Source organism: Hemitrygon akajei, chromosome 14 (genome assembly GCF_048418815.1).
Source record: "Hemitrygon akajei chromosome 14, sHemAka1.3, whole genome shotgun sequence".
NCBI lineage: Eukaryota > Metazoa > Chordata > Chondrichthyes > Myliobatiformes > Dasyatidae > Hemitrygon > Hemitrygon akajei.
In genome coordinates, this window is record NC_133137.1 from 82,638,329 (window position 1) to 82,659,097 (window position 20,769).

Here is a 20,769-nt window from a genome sequence, read left to right on the forward strand (position 1 = left end):
CCCATTGTCCAAAGAACTGGAGATACAAGGATCCATACCAATTCAGTGACTAACGTTAGCAACAAGCTGCTGAGTTCAGTGCCCAGAGAATACAATAGCAAACACATTATGATAGATTGTTTAAGGGGAAGCAGAGGCTCATGGGTGACAGTCATTTTTGGTGTTTAATTGTAAGTGAAATCTCTGGCAAAATCCTAACAGCATTTCATGTGTCTTAATGTTGGCCTGAGCTGGAGTAAAATACACTTGAGTGTTGCTGGATTTCATTGACGTTATGGTATTGCACCTGGGCATCTAACCTTGCAAGCACTATTCACTTATGTTGTTTGCTCTGATTTCAGACCAAAAGTTCTCAGAATATCACTACAGTGGGTACGCAGAAAAAAGTGAAGCGAACTCTTCCCAACCCTCCTCCAGAGGAGGTTGGTGCCCCTGGGAGCCAGGTGACGTTCTCCAGTGCGGGCTCTGTCTCCCGCAGGCGAGTCTGCAGGACAAACACCATGGCCAGAGCTAAAATCCTCCAGGACATTGACAGGGAATTGGAGCTCGTGGAGAGAGAGTCCTCGAAACTCCGGAAGAAACAGGCAGAGCTGGATGAAGAAGAGAAAGAAATTGATGCCAAGTTGCGATATTTAGAAATGGGCATCAATCGAAGAAAAGAAGCTTTACTGAAGGAGCGTGAGAAGAGGGAGCGAGCATATTTGCAGGGTGTGGCTGAGGAACGAGACTACATGTCAGACAGTGAAGTGAGCAACATCAGGGATACCAGACTGGATGGACAACGTGGATTAGAAAGGCCTCGAACAGCACCACAGTCTGATTATGACCAGTTTCTTTCCTCTCAAACCCAGTCTCAAGCTCAATATGCGACCACCCCCAGCCGTTATACGCAGTACCAGTACTCCACTCCAGCAGCAACACAAACCCAAACACAGTACCAACAGCAGGCATTATACCATCAACCGGTCTCTCCCTATCAAACACAGCCTACATATCAAGCAGTGCCCACCATTACTTACCAACAACAGCAGTCTCCTGCTCCCCAAAGCCAGTCCACAGCCTACCCGCATTCATCACAAGCAATGATGATTCAGCAGAAGCCCAGGCAGAGCACACTTGCTGATCTTGAACCAAAAATCACCACACACTATGAGGTGATCCACAATCAGCCCATTCTGTTGGCCTCCACTTCTACAGACACGACATATGCAGTTCCTCACCTGAGCAATAAATACAGCAGTTTAGACCATAGGCTAGGCTTGGATGAAAGAGGGGCAATGGCAAGTAGTCCAATGTCAAGCATTTCTGCAGATTCCTACTATACAGACCTGGACCCCCATGCATCCAGGAACTATGTTCTGCTCGATGATATTGGCGAACTCACTAAAGGGTCTAGTTCCCTTACCACTGGTTTTAATCTTCACAATTTACAGAAGGAAGTACAAAAGAGTGAGCGACTTCTCCACGCCAGCGAAGCACGCAGAGCTGGAGATGTGAAGGACTTCATTGGAACACTGCAGGCGTCCAGCCGGTTACACTCCTACGGGAAGGCGGAAGAGGACTCCATGGAGGATCCTTATGAGCTGAAGCTTCTGAAGCAACAAATAAAACAGGAGTTTCGCAGAGGTACGGAAGGTTTAGAACATCTTTCCGGCCTCCCTCACTATTACCATGGAGACAGCAGCTACAGGCACTTTGCGAAATCTGAGAAGTACAGCATTAGCAGGCTAACTCTGGAAAAACAGGCCGCGAAGCAACTGCCCCCGTCCTTCATTTACCAAAAGCAGAGCAAGCACAAAAAACAGCTGCTGGACCCCAAGATTTCCAAGTTTTTGCCAATTCAGGAAGCTCGCGACGTGGAGGCAGAATACGCCAGCTATATGGGCAGTATGCCGTCAGCAGCTGGGGTTGGCTCCAGGGCAAGACTTTTGCAGGACGACATTACATTTGGACTGAGAAAAAATATTCGCGACCAGCAGAAGTTTCTGGGAGCGGCCATTAGGTCGACCCTAGATGATGACATTGACAAAGCTTACACAAGTGGCACAAGGTCCAGGCCCTCATCTGTCTATGGACTTGATCTGTCAATTAAAAGAGATTCTTCCAGCACATCGCTACGGATAAAAAGTCAGGAAAGTGATCCATTAGATATGGCCTATGTACATAGTACTCCAACTGGACGAACTAAGCCGTCGAGTTTGCCCATCAGCCACAGTAGGGGTAGAATTCCCATTGTGGCCCAGAACTCAGAGGAGGAAAGCCCTCTCAGCCCAGTTGGACAGCCCATGGGGATGGCTCGGGCAGCAGCAGGACCATTGCCGCCAATATCAGCCGATACCAGGGAGCAGTTTGGCTCAAGCCACTCACTGCCTGAAGTGCAGCAGCATATGAGGGAGGAGTCACGGACCCGTGGATACGACCGCGATATCGCCTTCATCATGGATGACTTCCAACATGCCATGTCAGACAGTGAAGGTAAAACGGAACACAGGTGTTATCTTATCACTGACAAAAGGTACTTGAGGTGCATGCACATAGTTCCTATTCATTTTCATACTCCCTTGCTCTTGTCTATGTCCATTTTTAGTTATGTATTTGTGTATACTTCAGCAGAGAAAAGTTTCCCTGAAACTGTTACAAATCTTTCAGAATTTTTCTTACACTGAGGGTTCTGTGTCGGCTAAGTAGGGGAATTACAATATTAGTTAAGTACATAAGAGAAGAGCATATATGAGGCCTCTTAAAGAACATTAAGCTGGATGTGATTCACCCCAGATTATCCGGACAGGGAAAAGATGAGATTTCTGTGACCTTGACCAAAATCTTTATGTCCTGTCTAACCACAGGCAAGGTTCAAGAGGACTGGCAAGTAGAACATAGAGTATGGAACACCACTGTAAAATACAGGCCCTTCAGCCCACAATGTTGTGCCAACCTTTGTACCTACTCTAAGATCAATCTAACCCTTCCTCCCTACATTACTCTACATCTTTCTATCATCCATGTGCCTAAGAGTTTCTTAAATCTCCCTAATGTATCTGCCTCTACCACCACCCCTCGCAAGGCATTGCACGTGCCCACTTACCTCTGATATCCCCTCCCCATACTTTCTTCCAATCACCTTAAAGTTATACCCCCTCATATTAGCCATTTCTGCCCTGGGAAAATGTCTCTGGCTATCCACTCAATCCATGCCTCTTATCACGTTGTATAGCTCTATAAAGTCACCTGTCTTCCTACCTCGCTCAACCTATCATCATAAGAGCTACTCTCTAATCAAGGGAGCAGCCTCTTTAAAACTGCTACATTCTTCTTATAATGAGAAGACCAGAAGTGAGCACAATACTCTATGTGGTCTAACCAGGGTTTTATAGAGCTGCAACATTACCTCCTGGCTCTTAACCTCAATCCCCTGACTAATGAATGCCAACTCACCATATGCATTTTTAACCACCCTACCAATTCTTGCAGCAACTTTGAGGGATCTATGGACATTGACCCCGAAATCCCACATTTCCTCCACACTAAGTAGCTAAAGTTGTTCCATTATTCAATAGGGAAATGGGGATAATCCTAACAAGTACAGACCAGTGACTCTCACGTCAGTAGCAGGGTAGGGAAACTACTGGAGAGGATTCTTGGAGATAGGATTTACGGGTATTTAGAAACCCATGGCCTCTTAAAGATAGTCAGCGTGGCTTGATTCAGGGCAAGCCATGTTTTACTAACTTAATTATTTCTGGGCTGAGTAATTTATGGTAGAACAATGGATATATCTATGTGGACCTTAGTAAGGCAGTTGACAAGGCTCATCAGAAGATTAAGATGCATGGGATCCACAGTGAAATGGTCATGTGGATTCAGAATTGGTTTGACCATAGAAAATAAAGGGTAATGATTGATGAATCATGTTCTGGATGGAAGTCTCTGACTAGTGATGTTCCTCAGTGATCCAAATTGGGAACTTTGTTTGTAATATGTATAAATTACTTAGATGAAAATATAGATGGGTGTGTTAGTAAGCTTGCAGATGACACAAAGATTTCTGATGTTGTGGAAATGGAGATTGCCAAAGGATGTAGCAGGATAGTGATAGTTCCCGATATGGGTGGAGAAATGGAAGATGGAGATTAATCCAGCTAAGTGTGAGCTGCTACACTTTGAGAGATCAAATATAAGGGTACAGTACACAGTTAATGGTAGGATTCTCAACAGTGTTGATGTACAGAGGGGCTTTGGGTTCCAAGTCCATGCCTTCCTGAGATTGGCTACACAGGTTGAGAAGGTGGTAAAGAAAGTATATGTCATGGTTGCCTTTATTTGCTGAGGTATTGTTCAGGAGTCAGGAAGTTGTGTTGCTAAACCTCTAGTTAGGCTGCATCTGGAGTATTGTATAAGACCACAAGACATAGGAGCAGAACTAGGCCATCTGGCCCACCGAGTCTGCTCTGCCATTCAATCATGGCTGATCCTTTTTTTTAATCTCCTCCTCAACCCCAGTTCCCAGCCTTCTCCCTGTAACCTTTGATGCCACGTCCAATCAAGAACCTATCAATCTCTGCCTGAAATACACCCAACAACCTGGCCTCCACAGCTGCATCTGGCAACAAATTCACCACCCTTTGACTAAAGAAATTTCTCCGCATCTCTGTTTTGAAAGAGCGTCCCTCTATCCTGAGGATGTGCCCTCTCGTCCTAGACTCTTCCACCATGGGAAACATCCTTTCCACATCTACTCGGTCTATGCCTTTCACCATTCGAAAGGTTTCAATGAGATCTCCCCTCATCCCTCTGAATTGCGGTGAGTATAGACCCAGATGATAACCTTGTATTAACCTTGTATGACAACCCAGATGTATAACCCTTTCATTCCTAGAATCATCCTTGTGAACCTCCTCTGGACCCTCTCCAATGCCAGCACATCCTTTCTAAGATGAGGGGCCCAAAACTGTTCACAATACTCAAGGTGAGGCCTCACCAGTGCCTTATAAAGCCTCAGCATCACATCCTTGCTCTTGTATTCTAGACCTCTTGAAATGAATGCTAACATGGCATTTGTGTTCCTCACCACCAACTCAACCTGCAAGTTAACCTTCAGGGTGTTCTGCACAAGGACTCCCAAGTCCCTCTGCATCTCAGATTCCTGGAAAATAGTTCACACATTTATTTCTACCACCAAAGTGCATGACCATGCATTTTCCAATATTGTATTTCATTTGCCACTTCCTTGCCCATTCGCCAAATCTGTCCAAGTCCTTCTGCATCCTATTTGTTTCCTCAACACTACCTGCCCCTCCGCCAATCTTCGTATCATCTGTAAACTTGGCAACAAAGCCATCTATTCCATCATCTAAATCATTAATATACAGCATAAACAGAAGTGGTCCCAACACCAACCACTTAAACTATAAAGTTCTGGTCATCCCATTATGAGAAGGATGTTAAGGCTTTGGAGAGGGTGCAGAAAAGATTTACCAAGATGCTGCCTTGAGTAGAGAGCACGAGCTATAAGGAGAGGTTGGACAAACTTGTAATGCTTTTATTTCAGGGGAGCAGAGACTGAAGAAAGATCTAATAGAGATTGATAACATTGTGAGAGTCATAGGTAGAAGAAAGCTGTATCTTTTACCCCATGGTCAAAATATCTAGTACCGGAGGGCTTGCATTTAAGGTGGGGGGGGGGAGTTCAAAGGAGTTGCATATGCAGGACAAGATTTTTTTTACATAGAGAGTGATGGGTATCTGAAATGTGCTGACTAGGATGGTGGTGGAAGCAGATATGATAGAGGCATTTAGGAAGTTCTTAGAAAAGCATATCTGAATCTGGGTGTGCAGAGAATAGAGGGATGTAGACATTGTGTAGGTAGAAGGGTTAGTTCATTTAGTTACTAGTTTAAGTACTTTACTAAAGCATTGTGGACTGAAAGTCCTGTTCTTGTTCTGTACTGCTCAATATTCTGTGCTCTGAAGTCATCTATTTCTTGTGTATGTGTACATTACTGCAATGATTTTATGAAGGGCAGCTGTCTTGCTGTTTTCTTTTATTATTTATTTATTTATGTTGGGGGGGGTGGTTTTGTGACTAAACCATTTTCATGACCATTTGCTATCCATCCACAGAGAAATTAGTACTTTTAATTTTAGGGTATTGGGCTTATCATTTCCTTAACATACAAGTTGATAAAAATGGGGAAGTGTCTTTATCTCTGCCATATTTCTTTCAACGTTGACAGATTCAAGAAAATCCAGAAAATACTAAGAGTAGGGTTTGATCACTTCCAACTGTAACTTATTGAGGTCCATAAAGACAAGATGCTACTGAGTTATGTTCAACTGCTTTACCTTTGTATTTGGAAATTGGCTATACAAGAAAGCTGTCAATTCCATTCTAGACCTAATAAGTTAAACAAATAGCGTGCAGAAATCTGCATGGGTTCACAGATAAATATTTCTCACTGAGCTTCTAGCAAGGCATCTGCAGTAAACTTTGGTTAGTGAAAGTGTTCATCACCCTACAGAGGGACGAAATGTGCAACTTAAAACACCATCCTCAAGGTGTCTAATTTGCTTAATGATTGAAAGAGACAGGCTTGTTTCTCCATTTTTGGAATTATCTTTCAGAGTTAACAAATGTTTTATATATTTTTCATATTATTGACAAAGAGTTCATTTGTTGCTTTGGGACATTCTGAATTTCTTTCTGTTGTCTGCTTTCTGTCCCATTTCCCTATCATCTGAATACAAACAATGACATCACCAGATTTTAGTTTGAAAATGCTGGTTAACTTAATCAGAGATGACTGCAGTGAATATTCTCGGTTCCCTACATCATATAAAAATAAAGTACCACCTGAGGAACCTAACTATTCTGACGCTGCTTTTCTTTTCCTTTTTCCTTCTCTTGCTTTATATCGAACAGGCCTATGCACAGCACTGAATCAATTAACTGAACCCAACCAAACTAAGTTCATTGAAATCAATTGTGAGTTGAATAATTTGGCTAGACTTTCAGCTTTGTTAAATTGAGTTTGCTAGCTAATGAAAGGCCACTGAGTGGTTTATATGGTACATATTCAAAGCATGGTCATTGGCTCTTGAGAAGATTTGTTCACTGAAAATACCAAAAGTATATGGTGTCAGGCCTTCAGTTTCAACAATTCCACTAGAAAGATTAAAACTTGGAGCAGCATGATGTTCTAATTAAGGACACTACTGCTTCAGGCGGATAAATACAAATCCCAAAACAATTTACATTGTTGTGTTGCATAGCTTTTCAGAACTGAGAAAAATATTTCTCAAGAAAGGGTAGATTTCTCACATGTCCACCATCAGTGGATGAAAATCTAACATTTAATGATTTATGCAATGTCAGTGACAATAGAAATTGATATCAACTGTTAGCAGTTGGTTGCTAACTGGCCCTTTTCCATTCAGAATATTGTATTTTGTTTCCAAATCAAAGGAGTTCATGTTTCTAGAATCTGTGGCAGAATTTATGTTGTCCTGACTAGATTCCAATTATTATTAAAAACTTTGGACAGTAACTGAATCAAAAAAGTTGTTTTGACCAACTTAACTGACTCTAACGCCAGATTAGAATGATTTTTTTTTTAAATTTTGATTTGAGTTTATATTTTACTGATAACTACTATCAATCCTTGGAAAAAATCTTCATGAGAACTGACATTTGTCCATATGACACCCAAATAATTTCTATGCAAAAACTTTTAATCTCGTTTAAAATTTAAGAAAAGTATCAACATTCCATGGTTTACTCTCCTTTAGTGCCCAGTTAGTAAATCTACAAAATGTTGCAATTGTGTTTTGCGCTTTGCCATAATCTTGTGTTGTGGGTGATATTTGTGCATGAACATGTTGGAAAGCTTGCATGCTGCATAAAGCCACGGGAAGAATGCCATCCTGTCCCGGAGTTTGCTGCCACCCTTAATCTCCAATTGCATGTTTTTGAAGAACTGATAGTATTTTGATTTTCAAAGCATACCATCTTCGTCGGGAAGAAACAGATTGGTTTGACAAACCACGTGAATCTCGCCTTGAAGATGTACCTGCCGTAAATCGCAAAGTTCCAGAGAAAGTATCCCATTCCAGACAATCTCAACCACAGACAACAGAAGTAAGGAAGATTTATTCACTTGTATTTTATATTTAACTGTTTTCCAACAATAAATATAAATTATTATAAAATGTTGTTTTAGTTATCATATTTCAAATTAACAACAGAATGTGGGAGAAATGGACTTCTCTTCCATTTTGAATATTGTACCCAAACAGTGAGAATTCTCTGGAGCCCATTAGCATTTCACCCCAAAGTTACATCCCACCCATATGTGAGTTTTGACCATGTGACCATTGGTGACTTCCTGACTGCTCTCATTGGCATCCAGTTCTCAGATGCTATTTCCCTGTACTTTTCCACTAGTTGAACTGAACAATTTGACCATTCCCCCTAACCAGCACAGGTACAGCAACACCACTCATTTCAGTGGAAAGGAACAGGAACCAGAAAAAAAAAGACAAGTCAGACAATTTATTATATTTTTTTTTAAACTAAAAAATATGCAACATCAAAAATATGAGCAGGAGCAAATGTCTGCCGTGACATTCAACAAGACTTTGGCTTATCTTCAAACCCCAGACTATTTATGTCATTCCATATATCCCTCATTTCTGCCAATGTCCAGAAGCCTATTGGTCTCTGATGGAAATAAACTCAGAGGCTGCCTCTCCACTGCTCCTGAAGGTAAAGGATTCCAAAGATTCATCACCAACAGTGTGAGAAATTTACCTCTCATGTCAGTCCTATCTAGTCTACCCACTGAGACTCCATGATCCCTTTAGCCACCCCGAGGAGGTCTGTAAAAATTTTTTTTTAAAAAAGATCTTTTTGCATTCTAAATATTACAGATGAGACATTAGCCTTAACTTAATATTGTTCCATGATCTGTCCATTTGTCCATGCACTGTATGACCCATCTGACATTTGAAATACAATCTGATGCTTCTTCATAGCACTCCCTCTATAGACAGTGCACCCTTTCTTCATTGAGGAGATCACAATTGTGTGGAGTAATCCACAGATGACATCACCAAGACCAATTTGTGTTCTGTTTCTTCTGTATGCTTCTGAGACCTGCAGCATCCCAGGGCACTGGAACAATACCATCCACATGCACTTCACAAATTGCTACAAATCCCCTGGGAGGAGATGTGAACCAAGGTTGATGTCCTCTCTCAATCAGAACGGAGACCCATGTTAATCTCAGTAAGCTACAGTAGGGAAGCCATGAATGTTCATGTGCCCGACACCAGACCTCTGAATTAGGTGCTCTGCTTCAAGCCCTGCCATGGGTGCAGGTTACCAGAAAGTTGGAGAAAAATGTTCCAGAATAGCTCAGATTCTCCTTTAAGAAGGGCAGTACGAGCATCTTCTCCTGGCATCTCTGGCACAAAATGCGAAACAAGCACTTGGGATGGTATTTATAAGCTTGACACCATGCTTCGAGATTACACGTAAGTTCTGCATGAGCAACAGGAGTGCACATCCCACATACTCTCCCCACCTGTCCTACATACTTCTCCCCAACTGTCCAACATACTACTCAAACTGACCCACATACTCTCTCTATCTGTCCCACATACATCTCCCCAACTGTACCACATACAACTCCAACTGTCCCACATTCTTCTCTCCAACTCTCCCACATACAACTACAACTGTCCTACTTACTAACCTAACTTCCATTGGTCATCATCTGCTTCTTCTATTGAAATATCTACAGTTTGTACTCTGCCTTTACAAGCCATCTCAGAACCTGTAAAGCCAAAGTGGAAACAGGTCCTGGGGGGGATTGCCTGTGATGAAGATACAGTCATTATTGCTTAAATTTATATGAGTGTTCTAAATGTTTTCTAGAGGGTTAATATCAGGTAAGGGTGGTGACAAACATTTTTGGCACGCTCATTTTCATCAGTCAGAGTTATGTACAAGAGCTGGGACACCATGGTACAATTGTAGAAACTGTTAGTGAGACAACAGTTGTGTGTATTTCTGGTTGCCCATCTAAAGGAAGGGTGTGATTACGTTGGAAAAGATGCAGAAAAATATTCACAATTATTTTTCCGAAGCTGGAGAGCTTGAGTTATATGGAGGGGTTGGAAACACTGGGGCTTCTTTCCATAGAACATAGAATGCAGAAGGGTGATCTTATAGAGCGTCACAGATGGTATGAATGGAGATGCAAATTTCTCTGCCAAAGCTATGCAGTTCATCTCCTATAATGGCCTGAGACATACTTTGTCAGTCACCAGGGAATCATCTACCTCAATATTTGTTCTGACCACTGACACCCACCTCTTTTGTAATTATGGATAGGTTCCAAGAAGTACTTTTCATTTTCACCCTGATATAGACTCTGACTATTTACTCCATCCATGTCTCTCTGATTGTATATATCCTCTGAGATCACCCCACCAGCTTCTGATGCTTTAGAGAGAACCATCCAAGTATGTCCAATCTTTCTTTATAGTTAATACACTCCACTCCAGGCAGCATCCTGGTGAACCTATTCTCCACCCTCTCCAAAGCCTCCACATCCTCCCTGGAGCGTAGAAGAATGAGGGGAGGCTTTGATAGAGGTGTATAAAATTATGATGGGTATAGATAGAGTGAATGCAAGCAGGCTTTTCCACTGAGGCTAGGGGAGAAAAAAACCAGAGGACATGGGTTAAGGGTGAAGGGGGAGAAGTTTAAAGGGAACATTAGGGGGGCTTCTTCACACAGAGAGTGGTGGGAGTGTGGAATGAGCTGCCAGATGAAGTGGTAAATGCAGGCTCACTTTTAACATTTAAGAAGAACTTGGACAGGTACATGGATGAGAGGTGTATGGAGGGATATGGTCCAGGTGCAGGTCAGTGGGACTAGGCAGAAAAATGGTTCAGCACAGCCAAAAATGGCCAAAAGGCCTGTTTCTGTGCTGTAATGTTCTATGGTTCTATCCTTCTGATAGTGTAGCTACCAGAATTGAATACTCTAAATGTTGCCAAATCAATTGACAACAGAACTTTCCAAATTCTAATACACAGTGCCCCACTCATAAAGGCAAGTATGTCGTATGCTTTCTTTCCTGTTCTATGCACATACTGCCATTTTCATTGAGCCAAGGACTTTCACCCTAATTTTGCTCTGTACATCAGCTGCTAAGTGTTATGCCCGTTACATTGTACTTTCCTCTTGCGTTTGTCCTCAGTGAGTTATTATCAACTTACATCCAACATCCCTCTGTATATCAGTGCTCTTTACAAATTGGCTATTTACTCTATGCCTTTCTCACGAATCTGACCTCTCACAATGCGTCACCTGACACTTAGTGGAATTAAACACCATCTGCCACTTCTCTGCCCAAGTTTATAACTCTTCTGTTTCCATCAGTTAACAACCTTCTTCATTATCCACTGTTCATGTTGTTAGAAAACTTTGAAATCAGACTACTTACATGTTCAGCCAAATCATTGATACATGTTACTAACAACAGAGTCAGAGTCAATATTGTAGGCAATTTACTGACACGGATAAAATGAAAACGCAGGGAATGGAGGGACGTGAGTCAAGTGTAGGCAGTAGGGACTAGTTTAATTTGGCATCATGTTCATCATAGACTCTTAGGCTGAAGGCCCCATTCCTGTGTTACACTCTTCTATGTTCAACCTTCTAACTTGTTGTGCATCCCTTGTTACTCAATCTTCTGGACCAGTCTACTATGAGGGAGCTTTTCGAATGCTTTACTAAAGTCCACGCAGACAAACTCCTCTGCCCTCCCTGAGGAATAGATATACAAACATCTCTACACCAGTTTGTAAAATGAGGGTTATTTTTGGGAAACAAAAGTTCTGAAAAGCACAGGAGAGCCTTTCAGATCATTAACTTGCGGTTCCAATCCTTTCTAGTAGCTCCCTTCTTGCCTCTTACCTGCCGTCTCATCAGATGCACCAAACCACTTATTCCTTCCGTTTCCAGAATGAAACGTTGAGAGACAGCTCGCAGTAACATCCACAATGCAAGAGTGGATTCGATAAGGTTGTAATTACAAGATATTACAACCTACTATAAGGGGATAACCCTAAACATAGCCCTCATTTTCAATATACTCTGTAGTTAAATTCCAAACCCCCACATAAAATCCAACCACATTGAGCCTTACAGATGTAGTATCTATTGAACCTGGTGAATATCCATCGAGCCTGGTAGGTGTGGTGAGATTTCTATCAAGCCTGGTAGGTGTGGTGAGATTTCTATCGAGTCTGGTGAATATCCATTGAAATTTATAGGTGTGGTGAGAATATCCATGTAGAAGCAAATAAAAATCAGATGACAATATTTCACATTAGTTTGTTCAAAGACAAAACAATTGCCCACTTTAAAAGGTATAAAAAGGTTCATTTATTATCAAAGTGTACAACTCTCGAATTCATCTTCTCTGGATAGCCACAAAACCGAGAAAGAAAAAGAACAGCAGCACGATCATCAACCCCCTTAAATCCTCCCCACCCCACACAAAAAAACAAGCAAAAATAGAACAGGCACATTGGCCCGCAAATCCTCCTCCCCTACACACAAAAAAAATGAGAAAGATTGGGTGAAAATCACAGAATAGAAAAACCTATTAAGACTGAAAGATAGAAGTCTGTATTTCAAGTCTATATCTGAAATGCACAACACCTGGGTAACGTTCTCCAGGTACAGCAGCCGGCTCTCCCCTCTCAGGTCACAGAGCGATTCCCAGAGATCAGGCATCCGGCACTCACATTCCACACTCGCCTCGCTGTTTCGATCTCCCTCATTGCTTCGATCAGTGAACGATAGAAGCTTTAGTCGGCAAAATGGAGTCAAACATCAGCTCACACCCCATCCCACAGCTTTCTCACCATGAAATTCGCTCACACTGCTGTGGTCTCCCGGAATCCTCTCAGAGTCTGCAGAGCGCTGGAACACTCAAACAAACTCCAAACTTACACGCTTGCCTCGATGTTTCAGTCTTCTTTCGTCACCTTAATTGGCAAACATCCGAAACGTTAATCGGTGAAATGGAGTCAGACATCGGCGCATACCCCATCCCGCAGCTTTGTCGCCACGAAGCTTGCTCACGTTGATTCTTTCTCCCAGAATCCTCTCCGAGGCTGCAGAGCGCTAGAACACCCAAACGATCTCCAAACTGCAAATCACTGGCTCCAACAGTTCCAGAATCGCATTAAAGACAAAAAACCAACATAAAAGACATAAAAGAAATGAAATATATGGTTTCATGATCTATCCAGAAGACATCAACCAAAAGAGTGTTGTACACAGGCGCCATCTTGACCATAAATGACTGGAACAACATAGAATTTCAAAGCAGAATAATCACTGCATTCTAAATTGCAGTGAGCTATTTTCCAGAGACTGATTGATATTTAAATGAATGATGTTTATATTAACCAACACTTGGTCTATTGCCCTCTGTACTATGAAGATTCAAGTGATCAGCAAAAGTCAGAAAGCTGGCTTGAAAATCTGTTAAAGATATCGGGTTGGTTTTACAGCGCTCTCTGCCCACAGCATGGAACGGGCCATGAAGTTGAGGGGAAATGGGAGGGGGGAAGCAGCTGGGGGCCACAGTGACCTCTTGTGGAGCTGGACACCTGCCATACGATGCTGTCACTTACTTCAAAGGGAATAGAATATAAAAACGAGATGATACTAAGGCTTTATAAAACACTAGTTAGGCCGCACTTGGCGTATTGTCAACAGTTTTAGGCCCCTTATCATAGAAAGGATGTGTTGTCAATGGACAGAGTCCAGAGGAGATTCACAAGGATGATTCTGGGATTGAAGGGGTTAGCATATGAGGAGCGTTTGGCAGCTTTGGGCCTGTACTCACTGGAATTTAGAAGAATGTGTGGGGGATCTCATTGAGACCTACTGAATGTTGAAAGGACTAGATAGGGTGGGTGTGGAGAGGATGTTTCCTATGGCGGGGGTATCCAGAACTAGAGGGCACAGCCTCAAAATTGTGGGGCAGCCTTTTAGAGCAGAGGTAAGAAGGAATTTTTTTAGCCAGAGAGTGGTGAATCACTCTGCCACAGAAGGTGGTGGAGGCCAAGTCCGTGCGTGTATTGAAGGAGGAAGTTGATTGTTTCCTGATCGGTCAGGGCATCAAAGGACGTGGCGAGAAGGCAGGTGTACGGGGTTGAGTGGGATCCGGGATGAGCCATGATGGGATGGCAGTGCAGACTCAATGGATTGAATAGCCTAATTCTGCTCCATTGTCTTACGGTCTTGCAGTCTTATGGTGACTGGACGACGAGTAGTTACAAACCAGTGCAAGGTAGAGGGTTATCAGAAATCTACAATAGCACTAAGGTGCATTACTTAGAGAAGATTCTGTTTTTATCAGTGGTTCATGTGAACAGAGACAGGGTACAGAAAAATGAGTTTGACAGAGGCTGAGGATAAAAACAACGTTCCCATGGGGAGCCTTTAATTGGAATCTCGGTGCCAACTTGCAGAGGAGGTTGTTCTTACTTCCGGAAAGTTATAAATACAATTCAAAGGTTATTCCTTTTTAAAGGCATTTTCTGTTGATGATGGGAGAAAACGCCTGCCAGGCACAAAACGATTTCACTGGATGCACATCTGATGCAGGGCAAATGACAGATATATTAAAGTGAACTGTGCCTGGATACACCTGAGCCAATTTCCTAGTAAGTGCAGGAACATCGCCCAAGGTGAGTACTAACTGGCTGTTAAATACAAGTTACACCAAAGCACAAGCAAATGGATTTCCATTCTTAACATTCATTTCCCACATTTTCACAACTGTTTCAGGTTTAGGATTACTGTTCAATACAAGGTTGGGAAAGTGATTTTGTACAGAAGAATATTTGATTTGTTTGCAGTTGATACTGCTTATGTATTGAAGTGTCCCTGTTTCCAGAGTTGACTGAACTCCATATTTCATTGATTTTTACATCTTTACTTGCAGTTCTGTTGTGGATATCTGTTTGTATATTTCTTTCTGATATGCCTAGCTTTCTCCCAAAATATTCTTTTGCTGTTTCAAGAGAAACATATTAAAGCATAACTTTCCAAATATTATTCTGCAGGTTAGTGGGAAGCCTATTCTGTTCAACTTTCCCCACTCCCGGGTCAAAGTTCAAAGGGATGTAAAAGACCAGACGATCTCAGGTAACAGAATTATACCCCCTCCACCCAGCCCACTCTCAGTGTGTCTTTTGTGTCGATACCCTTCCCACCTGTGTGTACTCCTACTGAATGCTGCGACATTGGCTGCATTTGAGGTGAAGCATACTGAGCATGATAAATCTGGTGATTGCATTGACCTGAATTTATCAACACGACTGCTTTGCTAATGGTTGACATTCTTCATCCTATAAATTGCATATATGTCGATAGATTCTGGATTAATTTAAACATGCATAATGTTTGAAAATCTTTCCTCTAAGGCAGGGGTTCCAAACCTGAGGTCCAAGGACACCTTACTTAATGGTATTGGTCCGTGGCATAAATAAGTTCGGGAGCCCCTGCTCTAAGCTCAGTTTTCCATCTGTAATCTAATCAAAAACTCAGTAGATGCCATGTTTGGATAGAGTTGATGAGATAACACAATCTCTATGTACTTCTAGAAAGTTACTATTCCATGCAGATGATTCTGAAGGACGGGGAAGAATGGGAAGTAAGTTAACTGAGAAACAGATAATAAATAGCAAACATGAGAAATTATGCGGAAGCTGGAAATCCAAAGCAACACACACAAAATGCTGGAGGAACTCAGTGGGCCAGGCAGCCTCTATGGAAATGAATAAGCAGCTGACGTTTTGGGCCGAGACTCTTCTTCAGGACTGACAGACAATAATTAGTGTTGTGTTTAATGCTTGTCTTTCAGATTGGAAAAGGGGAATAGTGGTGTTCCCCAGCAACTTATTAGGAGTATTGACTTATTTTTGGCTTTATCACCAACTTGGACTTTGGAATTTAGAAACAGCAGTTGGGAATTTATAGATGATGAGGAAAAAATTGTATTAATTACAGCAGGATATAAACATGCTGGTGGAATGGGCAAATGGAGTTTAAGAGGTGATGCTTCTCGGGTAGAAAGAAGAAGGGGAAAATGTTGTTAAAGAATCTCAGAAAGAAGGAGCTGTAGGACAATGACCTCACAAATCTTTGTAAAGGGCTGGCCCGGCCTCAGCTGGGGTGCTATCTACAGTTCGGTGACTTTGATTACACAAAAGGAGTGGAGGAATTGGAGAGGGTCCAGAGGAAATGGTCCTGGTCCTGGTGAGGAAGGTTAATATTACAGGGAGGCACTGGAACCTTTGCGGAGAAGGGAAGGATGGGGGGGGGGGGGGGGGAACAATTTCTCAAAGGAGGTGAAATGGTCTTGACAGAATAAATCGTGGCAGCGTGCTTCCATTAGTGACCAAGAATGCACAACTATAAACTAAAGAGTAAGAGAATTAATAGCAGGTGAGGAAAGCCTTTATGTGTAACATGGGATTGTAATCTGGTGCACTGCCTGCAGGTAAGGTTGGTGCATCTTTTTTTGGCTTTCTAAAGGAATTTTGTTTAAATATATGATAAAGAAAAGTTAAGGGCCTTTTGTGGTTGGCTGCCGGTGACTAATGGTGTTCTGCAGAAGTCAATGTTGGGACCAGTACATTTCACATTATATGTCAATGATTTGGATGATGGAATTGAAGGCTTTGTGGCCAAGTTTGCTGACGATATGAAGACAGGTGGGGGGGGGGGGGGCAAGTACTGTTGAGGAAGCATAGAGTCTGCAGGAGGACTTGGACATTAGGAGACTGGGCAAGGTAGCAAATGGAATATAGTGTAGGGAAGTGAACTGTCATGCACCTTGGTGGAAGGAATAAAGGCATAGACTATTTTCTAAATTGGGAGTGAATTCAGAAATTGGTGATGGAAAGGGATTTGGGAGTCCTCATGCAAGATTCCTGAAAGCAGGTGAGTCGGTAGTGAAGTTCAAAGTTCAAAGTAAAATATATTATCAGAGGACATGCATGTCACCACATACAATCTGTCTACATCCTTCTGCATCTGACATGTTTCCTCAACACTACCTGCCCCTCCACCAATCTTTGTATCATCTGCAAACTTGGCAACGAAGCCATCTATTCCATCATCTAAGTCATTGATATACAGCATAAAAAGAAGTGGTCCCAACACCAACCCCTGTGGAACACCACTAGTCACCGGCAACCAACCAGTAAAGGATCCTTTTATTCCCACTCACTGCTTCCTACCAATCAGCCAATGCTCTAACCATATTAGTAACTTTCCTATAATACATGGGCTCTTAACTTGGTAAGCACTCCTCATGTGTGGCACCTTGTCAAAGGCCTTCTGAAAGTCCAAATATACAATATCCACTGCACCCCCTTTATCTATCCTACTTGTAATCTCCTCAAAGAATTCCAACAAGCTCATCAGGCAGGATTTTCCCTGAACGAAACCATGCTGACTTTGTACTATCTCATCCTGTGTCACCAAGTACTCCATCACCTCATCCTTACCAATTGACTCCAACATCTTCCCAACCACTGAAGTCAGGCTTATAATTTCCTTTCTGCTGCCTTCCTCCTTTCTTAAAGAGTGGAGTGACATTTGCAATTTTCCAGTCCTCTGGCACCATGCCAGAGTCCAATGATTTTTGAAATATCATTTCTAATGCCACCACATTATCTAATGCTACCTCTTTCAGAACCCTAGGGTGCAGTTCCTCTGGTCTGAATGACTTATGTACCTTTGGGTCTTTCAGCTTTTTGAGCACCTTCTCTCTTGTAACATTGGCTGCACCCACTTCTCTTCCTTCACACACTACAGCATCAGGCATATTGTTAGTGTCTTCCACAGTGAAGACTGATGCAAAATACTCATTTAGTTCATCAGCCATCTCCTTATCCCCTGTTATTATTTCTCCTGCCTCAATTTCTAGTGGTCCTATATCCACTCTCATTTCTCTTTTATTTTTAACATACTTGAAAGAACTTTTACTATTCCCTTTGATATTATTTGCTAGCTTGCTTTCATATTTCATCGTTTCCCTTCTAATGATTTTTTTAGTTGCTCTCTGTAGGTTTTTTAAAACTTCCCAACCTTTATCTTCCCACTAATTTTTGCTTTGTTGTATTCCCTTTCTTTTGCTTTTACAATAGCTTTGACTTCCCTTGTCAGCCACGATTGTACGATTCTACCATTTGAGTATTTGTTCATTTTTGGAATACACATGTCCTGCACCTTTTTCCCAGAAATGCACACCATTGCTGCTCTGCTGACATCCCTGCCAGCAGCTCCTTCCAATTTACTTTGGCCAACTCCTCTTTCATACCACTGTAATTTCCCTTACTCCACTGAAATACTGCTGCATCAGACTTTACTTTCTCCCTATCAAGTTTCAAGTTGACCACAATCATATTGTGATCACTGGTTTCTAAGGGTTCTTTTACCCTAAGCTCCCTAATCGCCTCCAGTTCATTTGAATAACTCCTAATCCAGTATAGCTGATCCTCTAGTCGGCTCAATGACAAACTGCTCTAAAAAGCCATCTCATAGGCATTCAACAAACTCACTCTCTTGAGATCCATTACCAAACTGATTTTCCCAATCGACCTGCATGTTAAAATCTCCCAAGACTACCATAACGTTGTCCTTTTGACTCGCCTTTTTCATTTCCTGTTGCAACCTGTGGTCCACCTCCGAGCCACTGTTGGGAGGCCTCTATATAACTGCCATCAACATCCTTTTACCCTTGAAGTTTCTTAACTCAACACACAAGGATTCAACATCTTCCAGTCCTATGTCACATCTTTCTACTGATTTGCTGCCATTCTTTACCAGTAGAGCCTCACCACCACCTCTGCCTATCTTCCTATCCCTCCAATATAACGTGTAACCTTGGACATTCAGCTCCCAACTAGAAACCATCCTTCAGCCATGATTCAATAATGGCCACAACATCATACCTGACAATCTGTAATATTGCAACAAGATCATCCACCTTATTTCTTACACTACGCACATTTAGATACAATGCTTTGAGTACCGTATTTGCTATCCTTTCCCAAATGATTTGATACTCAGCCTGTGGGCTGCGACTAAGTCTCATCAACTGCCTGCCCGCTATCTTCACCTTTTTTAACATCCGTTCTATCCTGAGTCCCTTCACTCCGATTCCCACCACCCTGCCAAGTTAGTTTAAAACCTCCCCAACACCTTTAACAAACCTGCCTGCGAGAATATTGGTCCCCCTCCAGTCTGAACCCCAGAATGCCCCGAGCTGTAATTGAGTCACACTAACCACAACTCTACCATGGTACCCTATACTACCAGGGTACCCAATATATATATATATAATTCTGCAAGCTGTACAAAAACAGAGCAAAAATGGTGGTAAGATGGCAGCACATTTGGATGCAGTGGCCACTCTGGGTACAATCAAGGATGTATTTGTTCGTCTTGCTCATCTTTAAGTACTGCAGGACTATCCCATCAGTGAATTGTTCGATCGTGATGGAGCTGGACTTATTGGATATTGTTTTTGTGTTGTCGCCTGGATTTGTGGCATACCGTTGCACCAAGAAGGTGGGCGATCCAACAAATGGAGCGAGAGACTGCCTTGGATTTTTTTATTGTGATCACAAGACCCTGTTAGACATTGATAATGCAGAATACTGCAAGTCCAGTCACTGGTTCACTGTAACACCGGTGGTGGGGGAGCTGCGTTGCCTCAGTTCTGGTGAGGACTAGGCCCCCGCTGCAGGGTCGCCTGTTGCAGCTCCCCAGGGGAAGAGATGCCGACACGGTGTGGGAGAACCTCTGTGAGGTGTGCTCGAATTTGTATTGGGCTGGAGGCTGACCCCTCCCGTTGGAGCTGTACTCCAGTGTTTGCTCAGTGGAAGAACAAGCTAGACCAGGACAACTTACTATCAAATATCAGTCATGCCACTCAAGGACTTGGGCTATATTAATTTTTTTTTCTTCTTTGTGATCGTACATTTTCTGAAATCGTAACCATATGTGCTTTTCGTGCTTTGGAATTGCATATGTTGAGCCCAGGATAGATCTTCAGAGATGTTAACACCCAGGAACTTAAAGCTGCTCACCCTTTCCACTGCTGATCCCTCGATGAGGACTGATGTGTGTTCCCTCGACTTCCCCTTCCTGAAGTGCACAATCAGTTCCTTGGTCTTCCTGAAGCTGAGTGCAATGCTATTGCCGTGACACCACTCAACCAGTTGATCTGTCTTGCTCCTGTACGCCTCCTTGTGACTACCTGAATGTCTGCTAACAATGGTTGTGTCATTGGCAAATTTATAGAAGGCATTTCAGCTGTGCCTAACCACAAAGTTATGGGTGAAGGGAGAGTAGGGCAGTAGGTTAAGCATGCATCCTTCATGCCCATGATGGAACTAACCAAATCTATAACCTTCTGCAGCCTTTTGAGATCCTTTGCACTGGAGGCTCCATACCAGGCTGTGATGTAACCAGTCAGAATGCTCCCATCTGTACATAGAGCATAAAACAATAGAGCACAGTACAAGCCTTTTGGCCCAAAATGTTGTGCCGACCTTTAAAACTAGAGAAATTTGTTAGAGTCATTAATGGCTTTCTGAACGTCCTCAAATTCCTAATGAAGTATAGCCTCTGGCGTTCCTTCTCCATGACTGTAACAA

General features: G+C 42.5%; 1 protein-coding gene across 2 annotated transcripts in view; it reads left to right on the forward strand.

The window, feature by feature from the left end:
• Window positions 1-20,769, forward strand: part of pcloa (piccolo presynaptic cytomatrix protein a) — a 437,698-nt gene that overhangs the window by 161,682 nt on the left and 255,247 nt on the right. Inside the window, exons 7-10 of one of the 2 annotated variants that reach the window (XM_073066476.1) lie at window positions 342-2,475; window positions 6,920-6,982; window positions 7,998-8,134; window positions 15,160-15,241. In XM_073066476.1, coding sequence (XP_072922577.1) covers window positions 342-2,475; window positions 6,920-6,982; window positions 7,998-8,134; window positions 15,160-15,241 — 2,416 coding nt within the window. The remainder of the gene's footprint in view (window positions 1-341; window positions 2,476-6,919; window positions 6,983-7,997; window positions 8,135-15,159; window positions 15,242-20,769) is intronic. The other variant, XM_073066477.1, reaches the window with a different exon arrangement.